General features: G+C 47.5%; 1 protein-coding gene across 4 annotated transcripts in view; it reads left to right on the top strand.

Moving 5' to 3' along the window:
* The window catches only part of KIAA1755 (KIAA1755 ortholog), a 166,799-nt gene extending 162,547 nt beyond the window's left edge, over window positions 1-4,252 (top strand). For all 4 annotated transcript variants that reach the window (XM_069952015.1, XM_069952013.1, XM_069952016.1 and 1 more), the window contains 3 exons: window positions 86-199; window positions 297-539; window positions 3,984-4,252. In XM_069952015.1, the coding sequence (XP_069808116.1) occupies window positions 86-199; window positions 297-539; window positions 3,984-4,138 (512 nt within the window). In that variant the 3' untranslated portion in view covers window positions 4,139-4,252. The remainder of the gene's footprint in view (window positions 1-85; window positions 200-296; window positions 540-3,983) is intronic.
* Window positions 4,253-21,572: the final 17,320 nt, after the last annotated feature.

Here is a 21,572-nt window from a genome sequence, read left to right as displayed (position 1 = left end):
ATCCAGTGTAAGAGATGTAACCAGTACGGGGTCCATACGGTGATAACCGCGGCCTCCTCCATCCTCTTCTTTATCTCCTTTATAGAAATGCGCAGACAGGAGAGAGCGTTCTCTGGATTGGGATGTAAGCCGTTCACGGACATCCAGCCCAGTGAGGCGGCCATTAGCAGTAGAGCCATCCCGCTGACTGGTGGTGCAGGTAGGGGACCAGTCTTGGATCTGTAGAGCACAGTATATATATATATATATATATATATATATATATAATCATGTTAATCTCTCTCTTCTTACACTAGATGAAAGTCTTCGCTCTTCCCCTTCTGCCGCTTTACCATTCCCGACCTCCCCGGTACCGCTCCGCTCCATGTCAGTGGGCTCCCGTAGCAGCGCCAGCAGCGCCGTGTCTCTGGGAGGATGCTCCTCCACCTCCTCTGGCCGCGGTTCTCTCAGCCCGCTACACGGATGTCCAGGATCGGAGCCGCCATGGAGATGCTGTAGGGCGGAGCCCCCCCACGATAAGGAGCACAGCATTTTCTTGAGTGAGTGTGATAGAGACCAAGCCAGGCCCGATCTGCCTGGCAGATGTGGGGCTATAACCTGGCAGATGTATGGCTATAACCTGGCAGATGTATGGCTATAACCTGGCAGATGTGGGGCTATAACCTGGCAGATGTGGGGCTATAACCTGGCAGATGTGGGGCTATAACCTGGCACATGTGGGGCTATAACCTGGCAGATGTGGGGCTATAACCTGGCAGATGTGGGGCTATAACCTGGCAGATGTATGGCTATAACCTGGCAGATGTGGGGCTATAACCTGGCAGATGTGGGGCTATAACCTGGCAGATGTATGGCTATAACCTGGCAGATGTATGGCTATAACCTGGCAGATGTGGGGCTATAACCTGGCAGATGTGGGGCTATAACCTGGCAGATGTAGGGGTATAACCTGGCAGATGTGGGGCTATAACCTGGCAGATGTGGGGCTATAACCTGGCAGATGTATGGCTATAACCTGGCAGATGTGGGGCTATAACCTGGCAGATGTAGGGGTATAACCTGGCAGATGTGGGGCTATAACCTGACAGATGTGGGGCTATAACCTGGCAGATGTATGGCTATAACCTGGCAGATGTGGGGCTATAACCTGGCAGATGTGGGGCTATAACCTGGCAGATGTAGGGGTATAACCTGGCAGATGTAGGGCTATAACCTGGCAGATGTGGGGCTATAACCTGGCAGATGTGGGGCTATAACCTGGCAGATGTATGGCTATAACCTGGCAGATGTAGGGGTATAACCTGGCAGATGTGGGGCTATAACCTGACAGATGTGGGGCTATAACCTGGCAGATGTATGGCTATAACCTGGCAGATGTATGGCTATAACCTGGCAGATGTAGGGGTATAACCTGGCAGATGTAGGGCTATAACCTGGCAGATGTGGGGCTATAACCTGGCAGATGTATGGCTATAACCTGGCAGATGTGGGGCTATAACCTGGCAGATGTGGGGCTATAACCTGGCAGATGTGGGGCTATAACCTGGCAGATCCTGGCAGATGTATGGCTATAACCTGGCAGATGTGGGGCTATAACCTGGCAGATGTGGGGCTATAACCTGGCAGATGTATGGCTATAACCTGGCAGATGTGGGGCTATAACCTGGCAGATGTGGGGCTATAACCTGGCAGATGTGGGGCTATAACCTGGCAGATGTATGGCTATAACCTGGCAGATGTGGGGCTATAACCTGGCAGATGTGGGGCTATAACCTGGCAGATGTGGGGCTATAACCTGGCAGATGTGGGGCTATAACCTGGCAGATGTATGGCTATAACCTGGCAGATGTATGGCTATAACCTGGCAGATGTGGGGCTATAACCTGGCAGATGTATGGCTATAACCTGGCAGATGTGGGGCTATAACCTGGCAGATGTGGGGCTATAACCTGGCAGATGTGGGGCTATAACCTGGCAGATGTATGGCTATAACCTGGCAGATGTGGGGCTATAACCTGGCAGATGTGGGGCTATAACCTGGCAGATGTAGGGCTATAACCTGGCAGATGTGGGGCTATAACCTGGCAGATGTGGGGCTATAACCTGGCAGATGTGGGGCTATAACCTGGCAGATGTATGGCTATAACCTGGCAGATGTGGGGCTATAACCTGGCAGATGTGGGGCTATAACCTGGCAGATGTATGGCTATAACCTGGCAGATGTGGGGCTATAACCTGGCAGATGTATGGCTATAACCTGGCAGATGTGGGGCTATAACCTGGCAGATGTAGGGCTATAACCTGGCAGATGTGGGGCTATAACCTGGCAGATGTGGGGCTATAACCTGGCAGATGTGGGGCTATAACCTGGCAGATGTGGGGCTATAACCTGGCAGATGTATGGCTATAACCTGGCAGATGTGGGGCTATAACCTGGCAGATGTGGGGCTATAACCTGGCAGATGTAGGGGTATAACCTGGCAGATGTGGGGCTATAACCTGGCAGATGTATGGCTATAACCTGGCAGATGTGGGGCTATAACCTGGCAGATGTAGGGCTATAACCTGGCAGATGTGGGGCTATAACCTGGCAGATGTGGGGCTATAACCTGGCAGATGTGGGGCTATAACCTGGCAGATGTATGGCTATAACCTGGCAGATGTAGGGCTATAACCTGGCAGATGTATGGCTATAACCTGGCAGATGTGGGGCTATAACCTGGCAGATGTGGGGCTATAACCTGGCAGATGTGGGGCTATAACCTGGCAGATGTGGGGCTATAACCTGGCAGATGTATGGCTATAACCTGGCAGATGTGGGGCTATAACCTGGCAGATGTGGGGCTATAACCTGGCAGATGTAGGGGTATAACCTGGCAGATGTGGGGCTATAACCTGGCAGATGTATGGCTATAACCTGGCAGATGTGGGGCTATAACCTGGCAGATGTATGGCTATAACCTGGCAGATGTGGGGCTATAACCTGGCAGATGTATGGCTATAACCTGGCAGATGTAGGGCTATAACCTGGCAGATGTAGGGGTATAACCTGGCAGATGTATGGCTATAACCTGGCAGATGTGGGGCTATAACCTGGCAGATGTGGGGCTATAACCTGGCAGATGTGGGGCATGTTCACACACAGGTCCGGCATGTTTTTTTTTATTACTGATTGGTATAGTTAGACCCTTTCTTTCCTCCTATATATAAGACATTTCCAGCCTTCAAAATAAACTTGTCCGTTTAGAGACAAATGGGGCCGATCCGTCCGATTATCGTTACTGTGGAATAGGGCCCTTAGGGTTAGGCGATCAGTCCACCTGACCTAGAACAATGTACCAACAGCCGTGACTGCACTGACGGGTGCGGCATCATGCCAAACCACAGACGAGCTTTGGTAAACATAGCCTAAATATGTAAGTTACACAAGAAACCCACTCCAGCTCGTAGCTGACCTCATAGATGCCCATGATGATGATGATGATGATGATGATGATGATGATGATGATGATGATGATGCACTCGTGTCTCTCACATAGTTATCCCAGCAATCAAGGTTTTCTATGTGGCTGACAACCATACTCACCTTCCCCAGTCCCCCACCGCTGCCACCACTTCTGCTCTTCAGTCCCCTGATGTTTGTGAGAATCTGCCCCCTCAGCCAATCAGTGGTGGAGGCGTGTCACTGCTGTGGCCAGTGATTGGCTGAATGGACAGTTCCTGCATTATAGTCCCTCGTGTAGTGAATAATGGTGACTGCTCTTCTGCCATAAGACGTTTGTCGCAGTAAAACACTGAATGATATCTAAGGAGGAGCCGATACCAGATGCATCACGTGTCTAAGACTAATACTGTCTGGTGATTGGTGCTTGTGCAGATATCCACCCCCTTCTTCCCGGGATCCCCCCCATTCCATACAATGACCCCAGGGCAGGTTACTCCAGTCTCGTCGTCTTCACCTTCTTCTTCTCTCACTATTTCAGCTGCCAGTTCTGGTTCCTCAGAAGGAAGTGTCAGTGGGTTCAGCTCCCCGGAGTCCGGCCATATTCCCGTGACGCATATACATCCCTGTTACCCCTTGGAGTTCTGGCGCCCCCTACATGTTATAGACAAGCCTCCGGAGAACAACATCCCGTAAAACCTCCGGATACACAATCTCTATTTATGTTCGGTTTCTCTATGTATATACTGTATCCCGTCTGCTGCTGCTGTGCTGCCCTCATAGGACCACTATAATAAATCCGCTTTATTGTGTTGGAGGAAACTGGGGAGTCGGATTCTCATTTATTACAAGACCCTGAGCATTCTAGCTCCCCCTGTGTATAGAAGTATATAGAGTCTGGCTCCTTCTCGACATTAGGACCCACTTTCTTCTCTACACACAGGACTCCTTATTCATGTGACTGTGATATCTAAGTATCTTTAATGTCTACAAGACCATAACCCACATCTTATAACAGGCGACAGGTGGGAACCCGCTCTGCCACCCAACTGGTTTGGCTTTGGCTGACTTTTGGTGGTTTCCCCCTTTAAACCCCTCTAAGATGGCTGCCAGGCTGCTTCCTCTGTAAGTGCCTCACAGACCCTGTACCTGTACTGCCCTATATACCCTGTACTGCCCTATATACCCTGTACCTGTACTGCCCTATATACCCTGTACTGCCCTATATACCCTGTACTGCCCTATATACCCTGTACTGCCCTATATACCCTGTACTGCCCTATATACCCTATATACCCTGTACTGCCCTATATACCCTGTACTGCCCTATATACCCTGTACTGCCCTATATACCCTGTACCTGGACTGCCCTATATACCCTGTACTGCCCTATATACCCTGTACCTGGACTGCCCTATATACCCTGTACTGCCCTATATACCCTGTACTGCCCTATATACCCTGTACCTGTACTGCCCTATATACCCTGTACTGCCCTATATACCCTGTACTGCCCTATATACCCTGTACTGCCCTATATACCCTGTACTGCCCTATATACCCTATATACCCTGTACTGCCCTATATACCCTGTACTGCCCTATATACCCTGTACTGCCCTATATACCCTGTACCTGGACTGCCCTATATACCCTGTACTGCCCTATATACCCTGTACCTGGACTGCCCTATATACCCTGTACTGCCCTATATACCCTGTACCTGGACTGCCCTATATACCCTGTACCTGTACTGCCCTATATACCCTGTACCTGTACTGCCCTATATACCCTGTACCTGTACTGCCCTATATACCCTGTACTGCCCTATATACCCTGTACCTGTACTGCCCTATATACCCTGTACTGCCCTATATACCCTGTACTGCCCTATATACCCTGTACCTGGACTGCCCTATATACCCTGTACCTGTACTGCCCTATATACCCTGTACTGCCCTATATACCCTGTACTGCCCTATATACCCTGTACCTGGACTGCCCTATATACCCTGTACTGCCCTATATACCCTGTACCTGGACTGCCCTATATACCCTGTACCTGTACTGCCCTATATACCCTGTACCTGTACTGCCCTATATACCCTGTACCTGTACTGCCCTATATACCCTGTACTGCCCTATATACCCTGTACCTGTACTGCCCTATATACCCTGTACTGCCCTATATACCCTGTACCTGGACTGCCCTATATACCCTGTACCTGTACTGCCCTATATACCCTGTACTGCCCTATATACCCTGTACCTGGACTGCCCTATATACCCTGTACCTGTACTGCCCTATATACCCTGTACCTGGACTGCCCTATATACCCTGTACCTGGACTGCCCTATATACCCTGTACCTGGACTGCCCTATATACCCTGTACCTGTACTGCCCTATATACCCTGTACTGCCCTATATACCCTGTACCTGTACTGCCCTATATACCCTGTACCTGGACTGCCCTATATACCCTGTACCTGGACTGCCCTATATACCCTGTACCTGTACTGCCCTATATACCCTGTACTGCCCTATATACCCTGTACCTGTACTGCCCTATATACCCTGTACCTGTACTGCCCTATATACCCTGTACTGCCCTATATACCCTGTACCTGGACTGCCCTATATACCCTGTACCTGTACTGCCCTATATACCCTGTACTGCCCTATATACCCTGTACCTGTACTGCCCTATATACCCTGTACCTGGACTGCCCTATATACCCTGTACCTGGACTGCCCTATATACCCTGTACCTGGACTGCCCTATATACCCTGTACCTGTACTGCCCTATATACCCTGTACTGCCCTATATACCCTGTACCTGTAATGCCCTATATACCCTGTACCTGTACTGCCCTGTATACCCTGTACTGCCCTATATACCCTGTACCTGTACTGCCCTATATACCCTGTACTGCCCTATATACCCTGTACCTGGACTGCCCTATATACCCTGTACCTGGACTGCCCTATATACCCTGTACTGCCCTATATACCCTGTACCTGTACTGCCCTATATACCCTGTACCTGTACTGCCCTATATACCCTGTACCTGTACTGCCCTATATACCCTGTACTGCCCTATATACCCTGTACCTGTACTGCTCTATATACCCTGTACTGCCCTATATACCCTGTACTGCCCTATATACCCTGTACTGCCCTATATACCCTGTACCTGTACTGCCCTATATACCCTGTACTGCCCTATATACCCTGTACCTGTACTGCCCTATATACCCTGTACTGCCCTATATACCCTGGACTGCCCTATATACCCTGGACTGCCCTATATACCCTGTACCTGTACTGCCCTATATACCCTGTACCTGTACTGCCCTATATACCCTGTACCTGTACTGCCCTATATACCCTGTACTGCCCTATATACCCTGTACCTGTACTGCCCTATATACCCTGTACTGCCCTATATACCCTGTACCTGTACTGCCCTATATACCCTGTACTACCCTATATATCCTGTACTGCCCTATATACCCTGTACTGCCCTATATACCCTGTACTGCCCTATATACCCTGTACTGCCCTATATACCCTGTACTGCCCTATATACCCTGTACTGCCCTATATACCCTGTACTGCCCTATATACCCTGTACTGCCCTATATACCCTGTACCTGTACTGCCCTATATACCCTGTACTGCCCTATATACCCTGTACCTGTACTGCCCTATATACCCTGTACTGCCCTATATACCCTGTACTGCCCTATATACCCTGTACCTGTACTGCCCTATATACCCTGTACAGCCCTATATACCCTGTACCTGTACTGCCCTATATACCCTGTACTGCCCTATATACCCTGTACCTGTACTGCCCTATATACCCTGTACTGCCCTATATACCCTGTACTGCCCTATATACCCTGTACCTGTACTGCCCTATATACCCTGTACTGCCCTATATACCCTGTACTGCCCTATATACCCTGTACTGCCCTATATACCCTGTACCTGTACTGCCCTATATACCCTGTACTACCCTATATACCCTGTACCTGTACTGCCCTATATACCCTGTACTGCCCAATATACCCTGTACTGCCCTATATACCCTGTACCTGTACTGTCCTATATACCCTGTACCTGTACCTGTACTGCCCTATATACCCTGTACTGCCCTATATACCCTGTACCTGTACTGCTCTATATACCCTGTACTGCCCTATATACCCTGTACTGCCCTATATACCCTGTACCTGTACTGCCCTATATACCCTGTACCTGTACTGCCCTATATACCCTGTACTGCCCTATATACCCTGTACCTGTACTGCCCTATATACCCTGTACCTGTACTGCCCTATATACCCTGTACTGCCCTATATACCCTGTACTGCCCTATATACCCTGTACTGCCCTATATACCCTGTACCTGTAATGCCCTATATACCCTGTACTGCCCTATATACCCTGTACTGCCCTATATACCCTGTACCTGGACTGCCCTATATACCCTGTACTGCCCTATATACCCTGTACCTGTACTGCCCTATATACCCTGTACTGCCCTATATACCCTGGACTGCCCTATATACCCTGGACTGCCCTATATACCCTGTACCTGTACTGCCCTATATACCCTGTACTGCCCTATATACCCTGTACCTGTACTGCCCTATATACCCTGTACTGCCCTATATACCCTGTACCTGTACTGCCCTATATACCCTGTACCTGTACTGCCCTATATACCCTGTACCTGTACTGCCCTATATACCCTGTACTGCCCTATATACCCTGTACCTGTACTGCCCTATATACCCTGTACTGCCCTATATACCCTGTACTGCCCTATATACCCTGTACCTGTACTGCCCTATATACCCTGTACTGCCCTATATACCCTGTACTGCCCTATATACCCTTTACCTGTACTGCCCTATATACCCTGTACTACCCTATATATCCTGTACTGCCCTATATACCCTGTACTGCCCTATATACCCTGTACTGCCCTATATACCCTGGACTGCCCTATATACCCTGAACTGCCCTATATACCCTGTACTGCCCTATATACCCTGTACTGCCCTATATACCCTGTACCTGTACTGCCCCATATACCCTGTACTGCCCTATATACCCTGTACTGCCCTATATACCCTGTACCTGTACTGCCCTATATACCCTGTACTGCCCTATATACCCTGTACTGCCCTATATACCCTGTACCTGTACTGCCCTATATACCCTGTACTACCCTATATACCCTGTACTGCCCTATATACCCTGTACTGCCCTATATACCCTGTACTGCCCTATATACCCTGTACTGCCCTATATACCCTGTACCTGTACTACCCTATATACCCTGTACCTGTACTGCCCTATATACCCTGTACTGCCCTATATACCCTGTACCTGTACTGCCCTATATACCCTGTACTGCCCTATATACTCTGTACCTGTACTGCCCTATATACCCTGTACCTGTACTGTACCCTGTACTGCCCTATATACCCTGTACCTGTACTGCCCTATATACCCTGTACCTGTACTGTACCCTGTACTGCCCTATATACCCTGTACCTGTACTGCCCTATATACCCTGTACTGCCCTATATACCCTGTACCTGTACTGCCCTATATACCCTGTACCTGTACTGCCCTATATACCCTGTACTGCCCTATATACCCTGTACTGCCCTATATACCCTGTACCTGTACTGCCCTATATACCCTGTACTGCCCTATATACCCTGTACTGCCCTATATACCCTGTACCTGTACTGCCCTATATACCCTGTACTGCCCTATATACCCTGTACCTGTACTGCCCCATATACCCTGTACTGCCCTATATACCCTGTACTGCCCTATATACCCTGTACCTGTACTGCCCTATATACCCTGTACTGCCCTATATACCCTGTACTGCCCTATATACCCTGTACCTGTACTGCCCTATATACCCTGTACTACCCTATATACCCTGTACCTGTACTGCCCTATATACCCTGTACTGCCCTATATACCCTGTACCTGTACTGCCCTATATACCCTGTACTGCCCTATATACCCTGTACTGCCCTATATACCCTGTACCTGTACTGCCCTATATACCCTGTACTACCCTATATACCCTGTACCTGTACTGCCCTATATACCCTGTACTGCCCTATATACCCTGTACCTGTACTGCCCTATATACCCTGGACTGCCCTATATACCCTGAACTGCCCTATATACCCTGTACCTGTACTGCCCCATATACCCTGTACTGCCCTATATACCCTGTACTGCCCTATATACCCTGTACTGCCCTATATACCCTGTACCTGTACTACCCTATATACCCTGTACCTGTACTGCCCTATATACCCTGTACCTGTACTGCCCTATATACTCTGTACCTGTACTGCCCTATATACCCTGTACCTGTACTGTACCCTGTACTGCCCTATATACCCTGTACCTGTACTGCCCTATATACCCTGTACTGCCCTATATACCCTGTACCTGTACTGCCCTATATACCCTGTACTGCCCTATATACCCTGTACTGCCCTATATACCCTGTACCTGTACTGCCCTATATACCCTGTACTGCCCTATATACCCTGTACCTGTACTGCCCTATATACCCTGTACTGCCCTATATACCCTGTACCTGTACTGCCCTATATACCCTGTACTGCCCTATATACCCTGTACTGCCCTATATACCCTGTACCTGTACTGCCCTATATACCCTGTACTGCCCTATATACCCTGTACCTGTACTGCCCTATATACCCTGTACTACCCTATATACCCTGTACCTGTACTGCCCTATATACCCTATACTGCCCTATATACCCTGTACTGCCCTATATACCCTGTACTGCCCTATATACCCTGTACCTGTACTGCCCTATATACCCTGTACTGCCCTATATACCCTGTACCTGTACTGCCCTATATACCCTGTACCTGTTCTGCCCTATATACCCTGTACCTGGACTGCCCTATATACCCTGTACTGCCCTATATACCCTGTACCTGTACTGCCCTATATACCCTATACTGCCCTATATACCCTGTACTGCCCTATATACCCTGTACTGCCCTATATACCCTGTACTGCCCTATATACCCTGTACCTGTACTGCCCTATATACCCTGTACTGCCCTATATACCCTGTACCTGTACTGCCCTATATACCCTGTACTGCCCTATATACCCTGTACCTGTACTGCCCTATATACCCTGTACTGCCCTATATACCCTGTACCTGTACTGCCCTATATACCCTGTACTACCCTATATACCCTGTACCTGTACTGCCCTATATACCCTATACTGCCCTATATACCCTGTACTGCCCTATATACCCTGTACTGCCCTATATACCCTGTACCTGTACTGCCCTATATACCCTGTACTGCCCTATATACCCTGTACCTGTACTGCCCTATATACCCTGTACTGCCCTATATACCCTGTACCTGTACTGCCCTATATACCCTGTACTGCCCTATATACCCTGTACCTGTTCTGCCCTATATACCCTGTACCTGGACTGCCCTATATACCTTCTACCCTCCTCACCTACAGCCGCATCCCCCCTCGCCTTTAACAGCATAGTGTACAACCACATCACATCACTGCAGACATCACTTACCTCATTTCTTCCACTGCTTTCCCTGATGGAGAAGTGATTGTGCTGTCTGTCCTGTATACTCATCTATAGCAGCAAGGCGTATATATACAGAGGGCGAGAGCTACAAGTCACATGGGGACCGCCCGCCAGAGAGGACAGCAGGGTATATAGATATGTATATACAGCTACTATACCTATAGAGAGGACAGCAGGGTATATAGATATGTATATACAGCTACCATACCTATAGAGAGGACAGCAGGGTATATAGATATGTATATACAGCTACCATGCCTATAGAGAGGACAGCAGGGTATATAGATATGTATATACAGCTACCATACCTATAGAGAGGACAGCAGGGTATATAGATATGTATATACAGCTACCATACCTATAGAGAGGACAGCAGGGTATATAGACATGTATATACAGCTACCATACCTATAGAGAGGACAGCAGGGTATATAGACATGTATATACAGCTACCATACCTATAGAGAGGACAGCAGGGTATATAGATATGTATATACAGCTACCATACCTATAGAGAGGACAGCAGGGTATATAGACATGTATATACAGCTACCATACCTATAGAGAGGACAGCAGGGTATATAGATATGTATATACAGCTACCATACCTATAGAGAGGACAGCAGGGTATATAGATATGTATACACAGCTACCATACCTATAGAGAGGACAGCAGGGTATATAGATATGTATATACAGCTACCATACCTATAGAGAGGACAGCAGGGTATATAGACAGGGGCGTAGCTAATGTCTCCTGGGCCCTGGTGAGAGAGATCAATATATATATATATATATATATATATATATATATATTTACACACATACATACACACACACCAAGACAGATATTACCAATAACACCAGCATAAAGGAAGAGAAAATATTATCACCGTACATATTACCGCCATACTGTTACCGACCAAATCCTGTATACTGAGACCAATATTACCAGTATATAGGAAGGAAATATTACCGCCACATCACAACCACTACCATCACCACCATATTGTTACTGACCAAATCCAGTATACGGAGACCAATAAAACACAGTACCAGAAGTAACAAATATTACCACCACATACTGACTAACACCACCACATACTGACTAACACCACGGCTGCTACTGACCAACACCGCCACATACCGACTAACACTACCACTTACTGACTAATACCACCGCATACCGACTAACACCACCGCTGCTACTGAATAACATCCATTGTACACAGATCACTATCATCTCATTCAGTCATAGAGGCTGACGCAGCTGTACACAGGCTCTGTACGCCATATACATTACAGTGCAGTTATATCAGGTGACTCACAGGGGGACATCTTCTCTGATCGGAGTTCTTCCCTTTTCATCTTCTTCTCCATCCATCCTGGGCCGTTAGAAATTCTCCGAGCCACGAATCCACAGAATCTGCCAGAGAAACATATTAGGCTCCTCACCTCTATACACACTGCACATCTGTATTGGCCCCTGTACGCCCTCATTTAGTAGGTAGGCTGACTGTATGTGACCCCCCCTGTATGATCAGGATTACACCCGCTGATCTCTCATTGTATGATCAGGATTACACTCGCTGATCTCTCACTGTATGATGCTGATCTCTCACTGTATGATCAGGATTACACCCGCTGATCTCTCACAGTATGATCAGGATTACACCCGCTGATCTCTCACAGTATGATCAGGATTACACTCGCTGATCTCTCACTGTATGATCAGGATTACACTCGCTGATCTCTCATTGTATGATCAGGATTACACCCGCTGATCTCTCACAGTATGATCAGGATTACACCCGCTGATCTCTCACAGTATGATCAGGATTACACCCGCTGATCTCTCACTGTATGATCAGGATTACACCCGCTGATCTCTCATTGTATGATCAGGATTACACTCGCTGATCTCCCACTGTATGATCAGGATTACACCCGCTGATCTCTCACAGTATGATCAGGATTACACCAGCTGATCTCTCACTGTATGATCAGGATTACACCTGCTGATCTCTCACTGTATGATCAGGATTACACTCGCTGATCTCTCACTGTATAATCAGGATTACACTCGCTGATCTCTCACTGTATGATGCTGATCTATCACTGTATGATCAGGATTACACCCGCTGATGTCTCATTGTATGATCAGGATTACACTCGCTGATCTCTCATTGTATGATCAGGATTACACCTGCTGATCTCTCACTGTATGATCAGGATTACACCCGCTGATCTCTCACTGTATGATAAGGATTACAGCCACTGATCTCTCACTGTATGTTGCTGATCTCTCACTGTATGATCAGGATTACACTCGCTGATCTCTCATTGTATGATCAGGATTACACCTGCTGATCTCTCACTGTATGATGCTGATCTCTCATTGTATGATCAGGATTACACCTGCTGATCTCTCACTGTATGATCAGGATTACACTCGCTGATCTCTCATTGTATGATCAGGATTACGCCCACTGATCTCTCACTGTATGATGCTGATCTCTCACTGTATAATCAGGATTACACTCGCTGATCTCTCATTGTATGATCAGGATTACACCCGCTGATCTCTCATTGTATGATCAGGATTACACCCACTGATCTCTCACTGTATGATCAGGATTACACCCGCTGATCTCTCACTGTATGATCAGGATTACACTTGCTGATCTCTCACTGTATGATCAGAATTACACCCGCTGATCTCTCACTGTATGATCAGGATTACACTCGCTGATCTCTCACAGTATGATGCTGATCTCTCACTGTATGATCAGGATTACACCCGCTGATCTCTCACTGTATGATCAGGATTACACTCGCTGATCTCCCACAGTATGATCAGGATTTCACCCTCTGATCTCCCACTTATGATCAGGATTACACCCGCTGATCTCTCACTGTATGATCAGGATTACACTCGCTGATCTCTCACTGTATGATGCTGATCTCTCACTGTATGATGCTGATCTCTCACTGTATGATCAGGATTACACAACCGCTGATCTCATTGTATGATCAGGATTACACTCGCTAATCTCTCACTGTATGATCAGGATTACACCCGCTGATCTCTCACTGTATGATCAGGATTACACTCGCTGATCTCTCATTGTATGATCAGGATTACACCTGCCAATCTCTCACTGTATGATCAGGATTACAGCCACTGATCTCTCACTGTATGATCAGGATTACACTCGCTGATCTCTCATTGTATGATCAGGATTACACCTGCTTATCTCTTACTGTATGATGCTGATCTCTCATTGTATGATCAGGATTACACCCGCTGATCTCTCATTGTATGATCAGGATTACACTCGCTGATCTCTCATTGTATCATCAGGATTACACTTGCTGATCTCTCACTGTATGATCAGGATTACACCCGCTGATCTCTCATTGTATGATCAGGATTACACCCGCTGATCTCACTGTATGATCAGGATTACACCCACTGATCTCCCACTGTATGATTAGGATTACACCCGCTGATCTCCCACTGTATGATGCTGATCTCTCACTGTATGATCAGGATTACACAACCGCTGATCTCTCATTGTACGATCAGGATTACACCTGCTGATCTCTCATTGTATGATCAGGATTACACCCGCTGATCTCTCATTGTATGATCAGGATTACACTCGCTGATCTCTTATTGTATGATCAGGATTACACCTGCTGATCTCTCACTGTATGATCAGGATTACACCCGCTGATCTTTCACTGTATGATCAGGATTATACCCGCTGATCTCTCACTGTATGATGCTGATCTCTCACTGTATGATCAGGATTACACTCTCTGATCTCTCATTGTATGATCAGGATTACACTTGCTGATCTCTCACTGTATGATCAGGATTACACTCGCTGATCTCTTATTGTATGATCAGGATTACACTCACTGATCTCTCATTGTATGATCAGGATTACACTCGCTGATCTCTCACTGTATGATCAGGATTACACTCGCTGATCTCTCACTGTATGATGCTGATCTCTCACTGTATGATCAGGATTACACTTGCTGATCTCTCACTGTATGATCAGGATTACACTTGCTGATCTCTCACTGTATGATCAGGATTACACTCGCTGATCTCTCATTGTATGATCAGGATTACACTCACTGATCTCTCATTGTATGATCAGGATTACACCCGCTGATCTCACTGTATGATCAGGATTACACCCGCGTATCTCCCACTGTATGATCAGGATTACACCCGCTGATCTTTCACTGTATGATCAGGATTATACCCGCTGATCTCTCACTGTATGATCAGGATTACACCCGCTGATCTCTCATTGTATGATCAGGATTACACTCGCTGATCTCTCATTGTATGATCAGGATTACACTTGCTGATCTCTCACTGTATGATCAGGATTACACCCGCTGATCTCTCATTGTATGATCAGGATTACACCCGCTGATCTCACTGTATGATCAGGATTACACCCGCTGATCTCCCACTGTATGATCAGGATTACACCCGCTGATCTCCCACTGTATGATGCTGATCTCTCACTGTATGATCAGGATTACACAACCGCTGATCTCTCATTGTACGATCAGGATTACACCTGCTGATCTCTCATTGTATGATCAGGATTACACCCGCTGATCTCTCATTGTATGATCAGGATTACACTCGCTGATCTCTTATTGTATGATCAGGATTACACCTGCTGATCTCTCACTGTATGATCAGGATTACACCCGCTGATCTTTCACTGTATGATCAGGATTATACCCGCTGATCTCTCACTGTATGATGCTGATCTCTCACTGTATGATCAGGATTACACTCTCTGATCTCTCATTGTATGATCAGGATTACACTTGCTGATCTCTCACTGTATGATCAGGATTACACTCGCTGATCTCTTATTGTATGATCAGGATTACACTCACTGATCTCTCATTGTATGATCAGGATTACACTCGCTGATCTCTCACTGTATGATCAGGATTACACTCGCTGATCTCTCACTGTATGATGCTGATCTCTCACTGTATGATCAGGATTACACCCGCTGATCTCTCACTGTATGATCAGGATTACACTTGCTGATCTCTCACTGTATGATCAGGATTACACTTGCTGATCTCTCACTGTATGATCAGGATTACACTCGCTGATCTCTCATTGTATGATCAGGATTACACTCACTGATCTCTCATTGTATGATCAGGATTACACCCGCTGATCTCACTGTATGATCAGGATTACACCCGCGTATCTCCCACTGTATGATCAGGATTACACCCGCTGATCTTTCACTGTATGATCAGGATTATACCCGCTGATCTCTCACTGTATGATCAGGATTACACCCGCTGATCTCTCATTGTATGATCAGGATTACACTCGCTGATCTCTCATTGTATGATCAGGATTACACTTGCTGATCTCTCACTGTATGATCAGGATTACACCCGCTGATCTCTCATTGTATGATCAGGATTACACCCGCTGATCTCACTGTATGATCAGGATTACACCCGCTGATCTCCCACTGTATGATCAGGATTACACCCGCTGATCTCCCACTGTATGATGCTGATCTCTCACTGTATGATCAGGATTACACAACCGCTGATCTCTCATTGTACGATCAGGATTACACCTGCTGATCTCTCATTGTATGATCAGGATTACACCCGCTGATCTCTCATTGTATGATCAGGATTACACTCGCTGATCTCTTATTGTATGATCAGGATTACACCTGCTGATCTCTCACTGTATGATCAGGATTACACCCGCTGATCTTTCACTGTATGATCAGGATTATACCCGCTGATCTCTCACTGTATGATCAGGATTACACTCTCTGATCTCTCATTGTATGATCAGGATTACACTTGCTGATCTCTCACTGTATGATCAGGATTACACTCACTGATCTCTTATTGTATGATCAGGATTACACTCACTGATCTCTCATTGTATGATCAGGATTACATTTGCTGATCTCTCACTGTATGATCAGGATTTCACTCGCTGATCTCTCACTGTATGATGCTGATCTCTCACTGTATGATCAGGATTACACCCGCTGATCTCTCACTGTATGATCAGGATTACACCTGCTGATCTCTCATTGTATGATCAGGATTACACTCACTGATCTCTCACTGTATGATCAGGATTACACTTGCTGATCTCTCACTGTATGATCAGGATTACACTCGCTGATCTCTCATTGTATGATCAGGATTACACTTGCTGATCTCTCACTGTATGATCAGGATTACACCCGCTGATCTCTCACTGTATGATCAGGATTACAGCCACTGATCTCTCACTGTATGATGCTGATCTCTCACTGTATGATGCTGATCTCTCACTGTATGATCAGGATTACACCCGCTGATCTCTCACTGTATGATCAGGATTACACCTGCTGATCTCTCATTGTATGATCAGGATTACACTCACTGATCTCTCACTGTATGATCAGGATTACACTTGCTGATCTCTCACTGTATGATTAGGATTACACTTGCTGATCTCTCACTGTATGATGCTGAGCTCTCACTGTATGATCAGGATTACACAACCGCTGATCTCTCATTGTATGATCAGGATTACACTCGCTGATCTCTCACTGTATGATCAGGATTACACTTGCTGATCTCTCATTGTATGATCAGGATTACACTTGCTGATCTCTCACTGTATAATCAGGATTACACTCGCTGATCTCTCACTGTATGATCAGGATTAAACTTGCTGATCTCTCACTGTATGATGCTGATCTCTCACTGTATGATCAGGATTACACTTGCTGATCTCTCACTGTATGATTAGGATTACACCTGCTGATCTCTCATTGTATGATCAGGATTACACTTGCTGATCTCTCACTGTATGATTAGGATTACACCCGCTGATCTCTCACTGTATGATCAGGATTAAACTCGCTGATCTCTCACTGTATGATGCTGATCTCTCGCTAATAATATATATTACGGGTAACAGAAACATTGGCTTTATGACGCATCCTCCATCTTGAGTTGTTTAAGGCCTCTGGATCTGATCCTGTGCTGGTTTGGAGAAGGTTTTTGTCGCTTCGGGGGTGTTGGCGCAGCTGAGGTTCACACACACACACACGGAGTCACATGACGCATAAACCCATCCACCTGGATCGGCGGCATGGCGCACTCCGCATGGGTCACTGCCGTCTCCTTGGGCTTTATGGGTCTGATTAAATCTTCTCACAGACGGATGAAGAAATCTACTCGCTGCAAATGGTTAAAAAAGCAGCAATAAAAACCCCATGTAAATAATGCAGGTTATTCCGGCGCTTAGTCAGGTGCCGGCTTCTGCCACATATCCTAACCAGAACCGGGAGAGGGATGAAAGAGAACTGCCAATGTTTCCATCAGTTTTCCCCTGTTAGCTCCACTGTTGATTTTGGCTAAAAATACTAAAAATATACTATGAACCCGGCCTCGTACCCATGTGGAGCCCCGAAAATGTCCTGCCCTATAGTCCCCAGATACTACATCTATGGAGGCCGGGGAGATCACTAGTACACCCCAACTATTACAGCTGAACCTGATACACCGGCCGCTGTCACAGGTAGAGACCCGTAACTTATATCACCGCTAATAACTTTATTACTTTATTATTCTTGTTCTATTTGTTTTAGAAGAGTTCCAAAAGAGAGTGATTGTTGGTGTGGGCCCAATACTGGTGTCAGTGACCCAAGGGGTGATTGTTGGTGTGGGCCCAATACTGGTGTCAGTGACCCAAGGGGTGATTGTTGGTGTGGGCCCGATACTGGTGTCAGTGACCCAAGGGGTGATTGTTGGTGTGGGCCCAATACTGGTGTCAGTGACCCAAGGGGTGATTGTTGGTGTGGGCCCAATACTGGTGTCAGTGACCCAAGGGGTGATTGTTGGTGTTGGCCAGTAGGGGTGTCTGTAACCCAAGGGGCGATTTTCAGTGTGCACCCGGTAGGGGTGTCTGTAACCCAAGGGGTGACTGTTGGTGTGCACCCGGTAGGGGTGTCCATAACCCAAGGGGTGATTGTTGGTGTGGGCCCAGTTGGGGTGTCTGTGACCCAAGGGGTGATTGTTGGTGTGCACCCGGTATTATTGGTGTCTGTAACCCAAGGGGTGATTGTTAGTGTGGGCCCAGTAGGGGTGTCTGTAACCCAAGGAGTGATTGTTGGTGTGGGCCCAGTAGGGGTGTCTGTAACCCAAGGGGTGATTGTTAGTGTGGGCCCAGTAGGGGTGTCTGTAACCCAAGGAGTGATTGTTGGTGTGGGCCCAGTAGGGGTGTCTGTAACCCAAGGGGTGATTGTTAGTGTGGGCCCAGTAGGGGTGTCTGTAACCCAAGGAGTGATTGTTGGTGTGGGCCCAGTAGGGGTGTCTGTAACCCAAGGGGTGATTGTTAGTGTGGGCCCAGTAGGGATGTCTGTAACCCAAGGGGTGATTGTTAGTGTGGGCCCAGTAGGGATGTCTGTAACCCAAGGGGTGATTGTTGGTGTGGGCCCAGTAGGGGTGTCTGTAACCCAAGGGGTGATTGTTAGTGTGGGCCCAGTAGGGATGTCTGTAACCCAAGGGGTGATTGTTAGTGTGGGCCCAGTAGGGGTGTCTGTAACCCAAGGGGTTATTGTTGGTGTGGGCTCGACACTGATGTCAGTAACCCAAGGAGTGATTGTCGGTGCAGGGGCGGTATTGGTGTCTGTAACCTAAGGGGTGATTGTTGGTGTAGGCCCGGTAGAGGTGTCTGTGACCCAAGTTGCTGAGTTGACGGCTGTTTCGGGGTCCCCCATTTCACATCCCTGTATGCAAAGACCAGCAAACCATCTGCAGACAGAAATAGCTGTGGTCAAAAGTCAAAGCTTGTAGAAACTTATAGAAAGAAACAAATGATAACTGTCTAAATAGGTAAAAGGTTTGTGTCCCCCGGAGAGAACCCACCAGGGGAGGAAGTGATGGCTACAGGTCTGGGACTGCGGAATCCCAGCAATCAGCTGGTTCTCCCACCGTGTTTCCCCTATAGCATCTGCTGCAGTATTACATGGAGCGTTCGGCACCTCTCCCGAGCAGGAACATCTGACATCAGTATACCCCAGGGGTGGACACACCCTTTAACACCAATGTAAACTGCACGTCTGATGAAATGCATTCCTCCAAGATCTCCACAAATATTCTAAGCCTTGGGCTAAAAGTTTCCAGAACTGGAGGAACGTGATTTATGGCCGTGCTGATAACATTATATCCATTCTATAATAGACTTGTGTAGCCATAGGAACCTCTCATAATAAGTTCATGCTCAGGCATGATGGGAGTCTTGCATGGAAGGTTTTATCAAACAGCCTCACCAAAAAGGAACTCCTCGCCAAGTGAAATACCGAAAAAGATGAGGAACTCTGATAAGTACATCACCGTGGCTGCAAAAGGATGGAAATGAAGGGGGACACCTGAGCTCCATCGTGACGCCTAAGACTCCATCGTGACACCTGAGCCCCATCGTGACACCTGGGCTCCATTGTGACGCCTAAGACTCCATCGTGACTCCTAAGACTCCATCGTGACTCCTAAGACTCCATCGTGACACCTGGGCCCCATCGTGACACCTGAGCTCCATTGTGACGCCTAAGACTCCATCGTGACTCCTAAGACTCCATCGTGACACCTGGGCCCCATCGTGACACCTGAGCTCCATTGTGACGCCTAAGACTCCATCGTGACTCCTAAGACTCCATAGTGACACCTGAGCTCCATTGTGACGCCTAAGACTCCATCGTGACACCTGAGCTCCATCGTGAGACCTGGGCCCCATCGTGACACCTGAGCTCCATTGTGACGCCTAAGACTCCATCGTGACTCCTAAGACTCCATCGTGACACCTGAGCTCCATCGTGACATCTGGGCCCCATCGTGACACCTGAGCTCCATCGTGACACCTAAGGCTCCATCGTGACACCTGGGCCCCATCGTGATACGTGAGCCCCATCGTGACACCTGGGCCCTATCCTGATACCTGAGCTCCAATGTGACACTTGGGCTCCATCGTGATACCTGAGCTCCATCGTGACACCTGGGCCCCATCATGATACCTGAGCTCCATCGTAACACCTGGGCTCCATCGTGACACCTGGGCCCTATCCTGATACCTGAGCTCCATTGTGACACCTGGGCTCCACCGTGATACCTGAGCTCCATCGTGACACCTGGGCCCCATCGTGATACCTGAGCTTTATCATGACGCCTGAGCTCCATTGTGATACCAGAGCTCTATAGTGAAACCTGAGCTCCATCGTGAAACCTGGGCTCCATCGTGACGCCTGGGCTCCATCGTGATACCTGAGCTCCATCGTAATGCCTGGGATCCATCGTGATATCTGAGCTCCATCGTGACGCCTGAGCTCCATCGTGATACCTGAGCTCCATCGTGACACCTGGGCTCCATCGGG

Source organism: Dendropsophus ebraccatus, chromosome 14 (genome assembly GCF_027789765.1).
Source record: "Dendropsophus ebraccatus isolate aDenEbr1 chromosome 14, aDenEbr1.pat, whole genome shotgun sequence".
NCBI lineage: Eukaryota > Metazoa > Chordata > Amphibia > Anura > Hylidae > Dendropsophus > Dendropsophus ebraccatus.
The sequence above is the reverse complement of the archived record's forward strand: the minus strand, read 5'-3'. Positions and strand labels throughout refer to the sequence as shown.